The 12,592-nt window shown below is 51.3% G+C and overlaps 1 protein-coding gene across 16 annotated transcripts in view; it reads left to right on the forward strand.

Moving 5' to 3' along the window:
- Positions 1–12,592, forward strand: part of PLEKHA6 (pleckstrin homology domain containing A6) — a 133,636-nt gene that overhangs the window by 103,750 nt on the left and 17,294 nt on the right. For 8 of the 16 annotated variants that reach the window (XM_033092249.1, XM_033092252.1, XM_033092248.1 and 5 more), the window contains 8 exons: positions 1,189–1,740; positions 2,873–3,368; positions 3,825–3,911; positions 5,035–5,088; positions 8,955–9,035; positions 9,965–10,033; positions 11,304–11,384; positions 11,669–11,818. In XM_033092249.1, coding sequence (XP_032948140.1) covers positions 1,189–1,740; positions 2,873–3,368; positions 3,825–3,911; positions 5,035–5,088; positions 8,955–9,035; positions 9,965–10,033; positions 11,304–11,384; positions 11,669–11,818 — 1,570 coding nt within the window. The remainder of the gene's footprint in view (positions 1–1,188; positions 1,741–2,872; positions 3,369–3,824; positions 3,912–5,034; positions 5,089–8,954; positions 9,036–9,964; positions 10,034–11,303; positions 11,385–11,668; positions 11,819–12,592) is intronic. The other 8 variants (XM_033092255.1, XM_033092254.1, XM_033092259.1 and 5 more) reach the window with 5 other exon arrangements.

Consider the following 12,592-nt stretch of genomic DNA (forward strand, 5'->3'; position numbering starts at 1 on the left):
AGCCAAAGACCAAGGTCATTTGCTCTTTTTTCCTTGGCTGTGCATGTTAAGCACACAGCCTTTGGAGGAAGGTGGACTCAGGTTTGAATCCCAACTTGGCTACTTGCCCACAGTGCCACGTCAGTGTAAGTTACTTAACTTATGTGAAATGGAGTTTCCTTTCCTCAAAGACAGCAATTATAATCCCACCTCACAGGTTGTTGTGAGGACTAGACAGTATATAAAATGCTTGGCATTTCATGGACGCTCAGTACGTGGCTGCTCCCATCACTCCCTCATCCGCTGTCTCAGTGCCTTCAACTGGCTGTTGAGTTTTGAGTTAGATGTTAACGGGGATCCAGAAGGAGGTGTGACAGTATAGAGTCCAAGTCTATTCACGTGTCTTAGAAATGTTTACCAAGCAGTGTCTCAACAAGGATGCTTGAATATGTTGGATTTGGAACACTATAGGAAGAACATTGTCATGAGATTCCAAATGTTTGCTTCAACCAAGGGGCCTACCAGAAGGTTACTCATTTATTTCATAAATGTTTCCTACAAGTAGAAATGTGTAAGGCACTATAGCAGGAGCTAGGAAAGCAAGGAAAATTCTGACATGGTCCTGCTTAGTGGAGCTTATATTCTAACAAAAAATCAGTCCTGGGAGAAGCTTGTTTCTGACAAGGGAACTAGCATGTTTCTATGCCTGTGAAGTTTGAGGCAACAGCCTCTACCCTGGTGCCTGCCATGTTTGGTCCCACACCAGTCCTATGAAAGGAGGCATTGTTATCCCCATGCTGCCATCAAGGAGCCCAAGGCTTATGGAAGTTGAGGAACTTTCTATAGGAGAGAGGGCTGACCTATAAGAAGTCTCTGTAGCTGGGACATCAAGGGTCGTTGGTGTTGTGAAGCTTCAGTATAGTGTATGCCAAGTTTGGGGTCTGAATCAGGGATAGACGGCAGAGGAGACCAAAACTGGGTGAGGTTAATCTTGGTCACAGCTTGAAGGCTGGGCTCGAGGCAGGTCAGCAGGAGGGAGTGGGGAGTGACCCATGGGAGAAGAGCTGGAGGGTAGAATGAGCACAGGTAGAATGAGGCAGGACTGGATGACTTTTTATAATAATTAGGAAACAGAATAGTAATTCGTTGAATATTGTTCCCGTCGCTACCTTCTTGCTTATCCTTCTCCACTCCGTTTCTCCATCCCAGTCTATCACTCCCCCCTCAACTCCATGCTGGGCTGGAGTCCCTTACAATGTCTCCCTTGGCAACCTGCAGCCACGAGAAACCAGATTCAGAGAACATCCCACCCAGCAAACACCACCACCAGCCACCGCACAACAGCCTCCCCAAGCCTGAGCCAGAGGCCAAGACTCGAGAGGAGGGTGATGGCCGAGGCTGTGAGAAGGCAGAGAGGAGGCCAGAGAGGCCTGAAGTCCAGAGTGAGCCTCTGGTGAAAGCCAATGGCATCCAAGCTGGATTGGAACCAGTCTCAGAACCAGGCAGTCCTTACCCCGAGGGCCCAAGGGTCCCAGGGGGCGGGGAGCGGCCCACCCAGCCCAACGGCTGGCAGTATAGCTCCCCAAGCCGGCCAGGGAGCACAGCTTTCCAGCCTCAGGAATCAGAGAGTGGGGAACACCAGCGGAGCTTACCGCCACATGCCAACTCTGACAAGATTGCCCAGCGCAAGAGCTCCATGAACCAGCTTCAGCAGTGGGTAAACCTGCGCCGGGGGGTACCTCCACCTGAAGACCTTCGGAGGTGAGGCCTGGTGGGGGACAAGGGTGGAGCTGGGGTGCTATCATGGCTAGGGGCAGGGGCTAGGGGAGTAATGTGAGAGGTGTCCTCTGTTGGAAACCTTCTGGAAGCCAGGCTGAGTTGGGAAACAAAACTCCAGAATTCCCAACTCGCCCAAATCCTTTCCTGCCCCATGGCTCCCTCTGCCCTTGATTTTGCTCTCTGCTTTCTTCAGAGGAAGGAACAAAGCACCCAGGACCTCTCCACAGGGTGTTGGGTGGCCCAGGAAGCAGGCCGACTGTGGTAGGGGCCTTAACATTGTTCCAGTCAGAGATCTGTCCATCATTCCATCAGACATCATTCCACCCTCTTCCAGCATCTTCTGTTCCAGTGTTTCTACCAACAGGATACTCACTAACCACCAAGCCAACTCACTCCATTTTTGAACAGCTCTAATTATTTGAAAGCCAGTGTTTATAAAAAGAAAAGTAACAAAATGTTGCCACTCATTGATCCTACTTCTGCCCTCTAGAACAATTGACTCCTTTATCTAGTGACAAAGATTTTAAGACCTTTGCTGGGCCTGTGGGGCTCCTTCCCGGGGGTTTGGGCAGCTCTGGGCTATAGGTAACAGACTCAGGAGGGCTGCTCACTGCTAGTGGTCTGGCGCCTGGGGCTTCTGACCTGCCCTAGGGAGACCGCCTCACTTGGCATGAGTCCCATAAAGTCAGGGAAGCTGCCCTTTGTCCCTCCTCTGTCCCTCTCCTCGAGGGGCCTGGTACACTTGCGCTCTTTCTTCTATTTGCCTTTCTGGACAGGATCTGATAAATTGGTTCACTTTGAGATAGAGATGGCTAATAAGGCTTAAAGTTTCTCCCCAGGGGTATTTCATTTTAAAGAGGCAAGATGGAAACTCTGACAGGTGGAATTTTGGGCCTCAGGGAGCTGATTGAGGAAGGAGCTCTGAGGAGGGGGTCTTCCCTGCACCTCTGGAAACAAACCTGGTGCTCTGTGTACTCACAAGGCCAGCCTGGGGCACCATTCACCTGTTCAAACCCCGCTCTAGGCTGGAGGACAAGAAGGTGGGGCTGGGGCATGGACGGATGGGTGGGGACGTACCACTCTGTCCACTTCCTTACACTGTCCTGTCTCTCAGTCCCTCTAGGTTCTACCCTGTGTCCCGCAGGGGCCCTGATTATTATGGCCCCTACTCCTCCCAGTACCCGGATGATTACCAGTATTACCCACAAGGAGTGCGGCCAGACAGCATCTGCTCCATGCCCGCCTACGATCGGATCAGCCCACCCTGGGCTCTGGAGGACAAGCGCCACTCCTTTCGCAATGGGGGCGGGTGGAAGGAGCCTGCTGGCTATGGGCGGCAGGATGGCACTGTCTGGATCCCCAGCCCCTCTCGGCAGCCGGTTTATTATGATGAGCTGGATGCCACCTCTGGCTCTCTGCGCCGCCTGTCCTTGCAGCCCCGGTCCCACTCTGTGCCCCGCTCACCCAGCCAGGGCGCCTACAGCCGCGCCCGCATTTACTCCCCAGTCCGTTCACCCAGTGCCCGTTTTGAGCGGCTGCCACCTCGCAGCGAGGACATCTATGCTGACCCAGCTGCCTATGTAATGAGGCGATCCATCAGCTCTCCCAAGGTGAGCCACCAGCCTTCCCCTCCCCCTTCATCCCCTGAGGTACCCCAGAAGCCTGAGGCCATCTGCTGAGAAAAGGTGGAGCTGTGGGGGCATCTGGGATACAGGGACACTGGGCTGTGTGTTGGAAGGACCAGTGATGCTGCTTGGGGGCCACTGGCCCTGTGGTTCCACCCCCAGGGGTGCTGCCCTGGGGGACTTGCTTTGCCCCTTGAGTAGGAACATTGCTCTCTGTGCCTGTCTCCAGGTTGTGCCAGGAACCCTAATTCTTTATAACAGGGCAGAGAGTATTCTGTCTTTTCAAATCTTGAGGATGTGGACAGATCAATGCTGTCCATTTTAGTTTGGAGTCTGCTCTGGGACAGGATACAAACATCCTTAACCTTGAACTTCAGTTGGTGGGGAAGTCCGTGTCCCAGTCAGACCCCTCTCACCTCTCCAATCCCCTTTCTCTTCCAGTATGATTACCTGGGAGACAGGCGGCCAGTCCCTGCAGGACTGTTCCCCTACAACTACCCACCACCCCCCACGGTTCACGATAAGATGGTACGTCCTCTCCTTCCCTTCCACTTCCCCTCAGGATCTTTCCTCCCAAGGTGGGCCAAACTAGGGCCGATGCAGGGATGCTCTGTGCCCAATGCCTGGCCCATCTGGTTTTTAGCAGCCTCTGGATACCTCCTCCCTCCTGGCCAGGACTCTAACACCAATACAGAGTTTGGTGTCAGTTGCTCCTTCTCCTCTGTGACACAGGGCCGAGGAGCAGGGACAAGATCTGGAAGCACGTAATGTCCTGATCCGCTCATCCTCAGAACAATCCTCCTCTCCAGCATGCCGAGGGGCCTGCACATAGGCTCAGATTGTGGGCTGGGGAGGAAGTCAGGCTGGAGCTCCCAAGTTGCCCACTAAGTGTATTTGCTTCCAGTTTATCCTTGCCTGGAATGTCACTTTGGGGAAGGAGACAGTGTGGAAGGACTGAGGAAGAAAAGATTTTCCATATTGTGTCTCCTCCTCCTTTCTCCTCTTCTTTCTATTATCTCTTCCTGGAATTATTCTCCTGAGAAATAGGAGAACTAGATGCAGATGCTCCACTTGGAGGCTGGGGGTGGGGAGCAGGGAGAACCACTGGAACCAACAGACAGAATGCTCCTCTGCGAAGGGCTCTTGCTGTCCCCTCTCCCTGCATAGCACCAGGAGGCCAGGGAGGAGGGGGCCTTGGTGGGCAGGGAGGGCTACTACTCCTTCTCATTCTCCTCTGCCAGTGTCCAAACTCTGTAGCCTTGACACATGGTAAATGTACCCATCCAGAAACAACAGATTTCCCCAGAAAACTCAGAAAATGCTGCTGGAAGGGCTTACTAGATTGCTTCAGCAGTGCTTCTGTCACCCAGGGAGGGCCAGGCTGACCCTAGGAGCCATGGAGTGGGGGGCCCAAGTGTGACACTCCAGGAGCTGGTCTGGGAGTGTCCAGTGAGTGTGTCCAGCAGGCAGCTTCTGTGCCTGCCCACATCCTCATTCCCTCCCTTCCCCAGAACTCCTCAAGGGCAGAGAGGCCTCTTGCTGTCCTTGCCCAGCTAACTCTTAACTGCTTTGCTTCCTTTTATTGTTTTCTTTTGTCATGTTCCTGTTTGTTTGTGTTGCCGTTGGGCCTCGGGCTCCGGGCTCCGGGTAGGATGAACTTTTAGACCTTCAGTTGCAAAGAAACCTAGAGTATTTGGATCAGCAGGTAGGCAGAGCTGGTGCCCCTCGCTGTCCCCCTGCTCCTGTGTCCCCCTGCTCCTGTTACGTTTACCCACCCGCTCCTTCCCACCTCCTCATCTTCCATCCATTTGACACCCTTTGTTGGCACAACCAGGACACAACAAAGTGGCTTATATTTTGGTTTGTGCCTTCACACCCCTTCTCTTCAAAGCTCTTTAGGGCAGCTGGGAGTTTCTTGGGGAAAAAAGAATAATAAATGACCACATGAATAATTAATGCCACCTCCTATTTGTTCAGCCCAGATGGAACTGCCCTTAGGGGGCAGGCAGGAATTTGCATCTTTGTTGGAGAGAGTAGCTGAGAGGAGAGGGAGCTCCATGCTTGGGGCTAAAATGTTAGGATTTAGTTCAGCCTGAATATGGGAAATTATCCAATTGTATTTCACAGGTTGTTACTAAACTCCATAGTTTATAAACTGAGGACTCTAGATCTGTCCTAGGATGACTTAAAAATTACATCAATTCAGTATATTTGTTAGTTCCTCCATGCAGTTCTTTTGTATACATAGCTCATGTTTTCCTGAGAATTCAGTACAGTGGACTGAGAGAGTATTTTTAACCCAGTTTTATAAATGAGTATCCTGAAGAGGCAATGAGTTTTCCCACGGGATGGTAATGATTGGCTGCCTGGGCTCCCAGCTCCAGGGCTCCAACCATTTGCTACCTTGCCTAGTGGGGCTAAAGGGGGCTGGGTTTAGACAGGCAACATGCTGGGCATTTCTCTGAACACATGCTCTTATGTTCAGGTCTGTGGGATTTCACCATGCACACACTGTCTTGTGGAGGCAGCCTGGGGTGGTGGTGGAAATCATAATGATAGTTGTAGTAGTAATAATAATAATGGCAACAGCTACCGTGATTGGGTGCTTCCTCTGTGCTCTATACTGTTCTAAGCATTTTACAGGTCTTAACTCATTTAATCTTTGTAACAGCCCTACCTAATGGGTACTGTTATTATCCCCATTTTATAGCTGCTGAAACGAAAGCACAGAGAGGTTAAAAAACATGCCAAGGTCATACAGCCAGTGCGCAGCAGAGCTTGGAATATGATTCTGAGCTTTTAACCCAGTTTATAGCCAAGGAAACATCTAATATGTGAAGAAGTTGGGGTCAAACCTCCTCAGGATGACTTTGTGCGCTCAAAGTTGTAGAAAGAACCATAAACATGAAATCAGAGGATATAGCTGCAGTGGTTGGTGGTTGAGGTCACAAGCCACGTGACGAGTATTTCATCAGACCTTGATGTCTTGGTCAGTTCATCCTCGTAGAAGACCTTGAGTACTCGGAAGCAGAGATATCTGCATTTTAATCAGCAGGGATGGTTCTTGGCCCTCAAGGACATTGCATTTTAGTTCCAAAAGCAGCATGTGGTGTCCAGTCCATGTGGGTGTCCAGGCCAGGATGCCAACCCAGAGCAGGCTTGGAAGCACTGCTCGCCCTCCAGGAGCAGGGGCTGCGACGCTAGGGGGTGGTGAGGAGCAGGGCTCAGTGCCCCTGGGCTCCGGGCAGGCTTTCCTCCCTTTGGCCATCCACAATGTCTGACCGTCCAATTATTCAATTCAGATGGCAGTGCCTTTTCCTGAGGCTTCTGCCCTCCCATGGGGGCTGGGCCCTTAGGCTGGGGGTTCAGAAATAACTTTTCAGAGAACCTCCTCCTAGATAAACATAGACATTCTAGACACTATTAAAAATCAAATTTATATGATTAGACTCCAGATCACAGAGTTAGACACTGCACTCTAGTTCCAGCTCTGCCATTTACAAGGATTTTTTTTTTTTTAACCCCAAAAACGTAACTTAGTCTCTCTGGGCCTTTGTTTTCTCAATCATGAGATGGATATTGTAGAATTTGCCTTTTCTACCTCACAGAGTTACTGGAAGAATCAAGTAAGAATTTATATGAGAGCACCTTGTCAGGCGTTGGTTTTAACGAGTGGTAATTGCTGCTATGATTATTTTATTGCTCTTTTCTTCTAAAACTCAATTTAAAATATAAACTGAGTGCCCTTACTATGTATGAGGCACTGGGCTAGGTACTTTCTCACAAAAGCTCTCTAACATTTTGGGGAGACAGAAGATGGCACACAGGAGTCCTCCTCCACGCACAACCCACATGGGCCAAAAGATCCCCAAAGCCACAGCATGGATGGAAGCAGGCCAGGGTAAGAATATTCCTGCTTCCCTCCTTTATAGCTTTAGATCCACTTGCTGGGGAAGGCATGAGATCAGCAGGTGTCCAGGAAGAGCCTGGGCCTGCCTTACCATCTCAAAGCCTGATGTGTTGGCAGATCTGCTTTGTCTTCCACACACACACACACACGCACACACGCACATGCACACGCACACAGAGGCATGACACACGGGCAGCAGAAGTAAATGTACACACACATGCACACTCATACACATTAAACACTAGCTCACATACGCACACAGGCTCCCAGAAGATAGGGATCAATTTGAGTTCAGCTCCTTACAGAAAATGTAGTTGATGTCCTGTTGACTTTTAACGATTTCACAAAGACTCAATTTCATGTTACAACTACTCTTTTAAAAGCCTTTTAAATGACATTTTATGTCATAGAAAAAATTTCCAACTGGGCTAAAGAGCTTGAAAAATCAGATCCTAGGAAAGCCTTTTAAAATGCTGTGGACAGACCCTGCAAATGTGGGTAGATGGGTGCCCCTCACCCTGTCCACATCCCACAAAAGCAATGCTGCATTTGTGCTGCCCTCTAAATGGGGTATAAGGAAAACACATGTGGGTCTGACAAAGATTGGGAAGATAAGGGCAAAAAAGGTGGGGGTTCCCTGAACTATGACCCCAGAAAATCTGCCCTAAGGTGGCCCGGTCCCTTCCCTTCCTCACTTCTCCTCCCTCAAAAGCTTTCCCTGCACAACTCCCTTCTGTCTTCTGCTGCCTCCTCCTGCAGGTGAACTGAGTTAAAGGGACATAGCCAAGGACACTCCCCAAAATGTTCACGTTTTGATGCTGTCACACTGGAATCAGTGGGGGAATGATGGCATTTCTGGTTGATTGCTTTGACTTGTCCTTCCTCTCTCCCTACGTCCCTCACCTTTCTTTCTCTCTCTTTCTTTTTCATTTGGCCAATAGTCTTTCCCGCTCCATGTTTCTAATGATCCTTGAAATATAAGGTAACGTGTTGGGAGAGCAGTGTTCCAATATCTGGTGTCCCTTTAACATGGCTTGCTTGTTTTGGCCTCCTTATTTGCTCCCTAGCGTCATCCAAGATCGACATGGATGCTACCAGCCCAGCTCTGGAAACCGTGTTTAGCAATCCTTTCTACTCTAGAGCCAAGAGGTGGGCAGGGGTTGGGGAGAGAGACCTGTGCCTATAATGTTTGGGAAGGCCCATCCAAAGAGCAGGTCCCAGGTGTTCTTTCTCAGTTGTTTCATTTAGTTCAAATTTGGGGAGATTGGCCTTTGCAACTGCCTATGTGGTCTTTGACCAAAGCAGTGTGAGAAATGAGAGCTGGGGCAAGGAGATGACAACCTGGGCCAATATGGATGAGACCCAGGACACTCAGGCACCCTGGGGAAGTGTCATGGGGCTGGGACCTCTTCAGAGCTGTGAGCAAGGGCACAGTGGCCTCCCAGCTCCCTTCTGTGGCCTTTCCTCAAGGTCAGTTTCAGTGCTGGTCCTGTGATGGAGTTCACAAGGGATAAGTAGTGGGTAAGGCCAAATAGAGGGTACTGGAGTCCCCAAGAGGAACTGCCCTTTCCTGTTTCCTGGAAAGCAAGCACAGGCGGGTGTTGGGGAAATATTTCTATGTGGGTCTGAGTTTGAATTGTCCGTTCCTTCCTCTGCTACAGATGAGTGAGAGTGAGACTCTCATCAGTATGGTGAACCGCATGGTGGAGAGCTCCTCCCCCAGGGCCCAGCTCTTCATGCAAGTAAGACCTCTGCCTGGCAGCATGGTCCCTATCAACACCATTTTAGCTGCTTGTGCATTGTCAAGTCAACCCATCTGGGATGGGGCTTGCTCCACCGAACCCCCGCTCATCTGCCAGGCCTCATCTCCCAGGCTCAGCCTGGTCTCCCTCCTTTAATTCCACTGTGTCTCCTCCATTCTTCACATTCATGGGTGAACCCAAGGCCCATTTCACAAAGTATCAATATAGCCAGCACCGATATCTCATGCCTGCCAGGGATCACAAATCTGCTTTTTAATGTCTGGGACTTCTATTTTATATTTCGTATCTTCTTCACAGACATCATTGGGATTACGGGCATAGGGGTGTAATATGGAACTATCCAATTCCAAAGGTGTGTAGAGTGTGTTGTGGTTACCAGATGCGTCACCAAGGGCAGGGAGCGTGTGCTGAAGCCAGAGATACTTCTGAATTCATACCAATTCTGGTTTAGGCACAAGCCCCGTGACTGGTATCTAACCCCTAGGATAATGGTTCTCAAATATTTCCAGTGCTTATTCCATTCTCCCATGTCTTAGCCTCAAAACCAGCCCAGGGTTAACTGTCGTTCTCATGTTTGTTATCAACAATCCCCCTGGGAGCTACACATCCCCGGAATCCCTCCCAGCAGTAGCTCGTCGAGCGTAGGCGAGAGGAGATACACAGCATGAGCTGAGCAGCGTCTCTGTCTGCAGAATCAGCCTAGGACAATTGGGACGGAGCTTAGACTGGGCCATCCGAGGCTTTCCAGCCAGGGAACAGAGACTTACCTCAGCTCAGGGCCCTGGAATGGAAGCTGCCGGGGTGATGCACTGTGGTGTCTGGTGAAAATGGAGCAAGGGTTGTCCGCTTCCTCAGCCCCACGTGCCCTTCCGTTCCCTGCTGCAGTAACCGGCCTCATGTTCCTGCAGGTCCCTCCATACCCAGAAGTGTTCCGGGAGAGCCTCCACACCTACAAGTTAAACGAGCAAGATACAGATGTAAGAGCAGCTCTCTGCTCCTCTGTCCACTCCAGCCCCTCCCACTGGTGTCCTTGTCCTTGAGCTTCCCGTCGAGGCTTCTCTGTCCATCTCTCTCCTCGCAGCTCTTCATATATTTGATTCATGTCCTTGCTCACCACAAAGACAACATTCTGCTTGTCCCTCCTCATCCCCGTTCTTTTCTCATTCTTTCCACTTACTTCCCATGCTGGCTGTTTCCCCACTGAGCTCTAGGCCCCTATTGTGCACAGCAGTGGGATCTGCTTGTTGCAGGAACACAGATTTGTTAGGAGATTAGTTAGTCAGTCCACTTTGTGCCCTGCCTGGCATAGTCCCTAGGTAACTGGAAAGAAGAACATGGCTATGCCCCTGCCCTCAGGGAGCTTCAGGGTAATGGCAGATGGCCAGGTGGCAATAGGTGCTAGCATATGATTCATGTATATACTGTACGGGCCCGATAATAGGTCCTGTGGGAGTGTGGGACCATGTGGGCTGGTGAGTCAGGGACAAAACAGGTAGCATGTGAGCTGGCCTTGAACTGAAAGGTCCAGAGAGCAAGACCTGGTGCAGTGGAAAAGAGCCACAGGAATGTTTCGGGAATGGTATGAATAGGTATGCACGCAGGAAAGCAAAGCCTTTCCAGGAGAGGAGTTTGGCTTGACCTGCCTCCTCCCCGTCACCAATGGCCTTGCTTGGGTAGTGGATCTGCCCAGCAGGCCTGGGAGTGGTTACATCCAGGCAAGGAGCAGACTTCCGTGGAACTCTAGTGTCAGCCATGCTGAGACCCTAGAGGAAGGAAGGGAGTACAGGTCCTTTGGGGCTGAGGAACCAGTTTACATTGTTCACTGGTTTTCTGAGACTGTCGTTCAGACAGCCTACCTACCCTTCAAGTCCACACCCACTGAGGAGGCCTGGGAGGCCAGGCCACACTATCTCCTCAGTCCTGGTGAAACGGAAGCCCTAGGAGAGTGAGAATCCAGGAATTTATCGTCTGGCTCTCAGACCTCTCTTCTCTCAAGCTGGCTCACTTCCTCAGAGAATAAACATACCTCCCCTCCCAGTGAGTACTTGGGGAGTCTCCCAAGGTAAAGACCGTCTTCCTATTCCCAGGAGTCTCCAAGGTCAAGGTGAAGGGGCAGGGTTCCTCAGCAGGAGAAAGGAGGCGGTATCCAGAAGCTAGGCCCTGCCATCCCCAGTCTCAGTTTTCTGTCAAACTGTGTCCTTCACCCCCTTCTCTCTCCCGCCCTACCCCCCTCCCTTGGGACCCCAGAAGCTGCTGGGCAAATTGTGTGAGCAGAACAAGGTGGTGAGGGAGCAGGACCGGCTGGTGCAGCAACTCCGAGCTGAGAAGGTGAGAGCCAAGGGGTGGCCTGGAATGGGGGCACACTGGGGGCTGGTATGGAGAAAGTGTGGGCTGCTATTTCCATCCTGACTAAACTGACAGCTTTGCCTTCCTTGAACTTCTGTCCTGCCCTTAATCAGACCTGCTGACGCTCTCCTGGGGAATCTTAAGCAGTGTGACGACAACCTCCCTCGAGCTGCCTAGTTGAACTTCTAGGGCTCAGGCCTGTGTTGCTAACAATTCCAGAGAGATCTCACGGCTGCTCACAGCTTTCCCCCCCTGCCTTTCTTCAGGAAAGCCTGGAAAGTGCCTTGATGGGGACCCACCAGGAACTTGAGATGTTTGGAAGCCAGCCCACCTACCCAGAGAAGCTGTTGCATAAGAAGGAGTCACTGCAGAACCAGCTCATCAACATCCGGGTGGAGCTATCTCAGGCGACCACGGTAACCTGCACACTGGGTCTGCACCCTGCATGAGAGGCACCTCTCCCAGGTGTTGCTCCCCTAACCCCGATTCTCCTAGAAGGGCCAGAGCAGAGTACTCCTCTGGGAGGGGCATAAACTTGAACACTGCCTTGCAAATAGGCAGCCAGTATGGCAGCCTGCTTGTTCCATAAAGTCTCCACCAAGGACACTGGCGAATTTTCTACCACTTACATCTACACCAGGATTTGTTTAGGACAGCGTGAAGTCAGGGCTACTTTTTTCCTTGGCTGCTCTAATATCTTTGCTGCCCACCTGTGTCCTCTCCCCTGGAGCCCCAGGACACTGGTGGCAATGCTGCTGCTCTGGTCATTTCAAGGTGGGCACAGGGCAGACCCTACAGAAAAGACTGCCTGGGTAAGAGCTCTAGGGACAGTAGCAAAAACCCCAGGAAAGCATGGCCCAGAAAGGAGGACAGGCTCTAACCTTGAGAGAGCAAACATCTTCCCTCTGGCCTCTTTACTTTTATCCTCCAGTTTCAACCACCCAATCTGGGGAGAGCAGGAGGATGAGGGAGTGATTTTACCCCCTCTGGCCTATCCACATATCTGGAGAGGATGCCATCTTCTCTTTATTTTGGTTTGCAGCAGGATGGGCTGTGGCACCGCTGGTAAGGTAGGGTTTGGCTGTCAGCAGAATGCCTCGGCCCTGTGCACTCTCCTCCTGGCCCACTGTGCCCTCCTCCCAGACCTGCCAGACCTCAAGCACCCTGGCCCCAGGCCCCAGAGCAGGATA

Source organism: Rhinolophus ferrumequinum, chromosome 22 (genome assembly GCF_004115265.2).
Source record: "Rhinolophus ferrumequinum isolate MPI-CBG mRhiFer1 chromosome 22, mRhiFer1_v1.p, whole genome shotgun sequence".
In the NCBI taxonomy this organism is placed as follows: Eukaryota; Metazoa; Chordata; class Mammalia; order Chiroptera; family Rhinolophidae; genus Rhinolophus; species Rhinolophus ferrumequinum.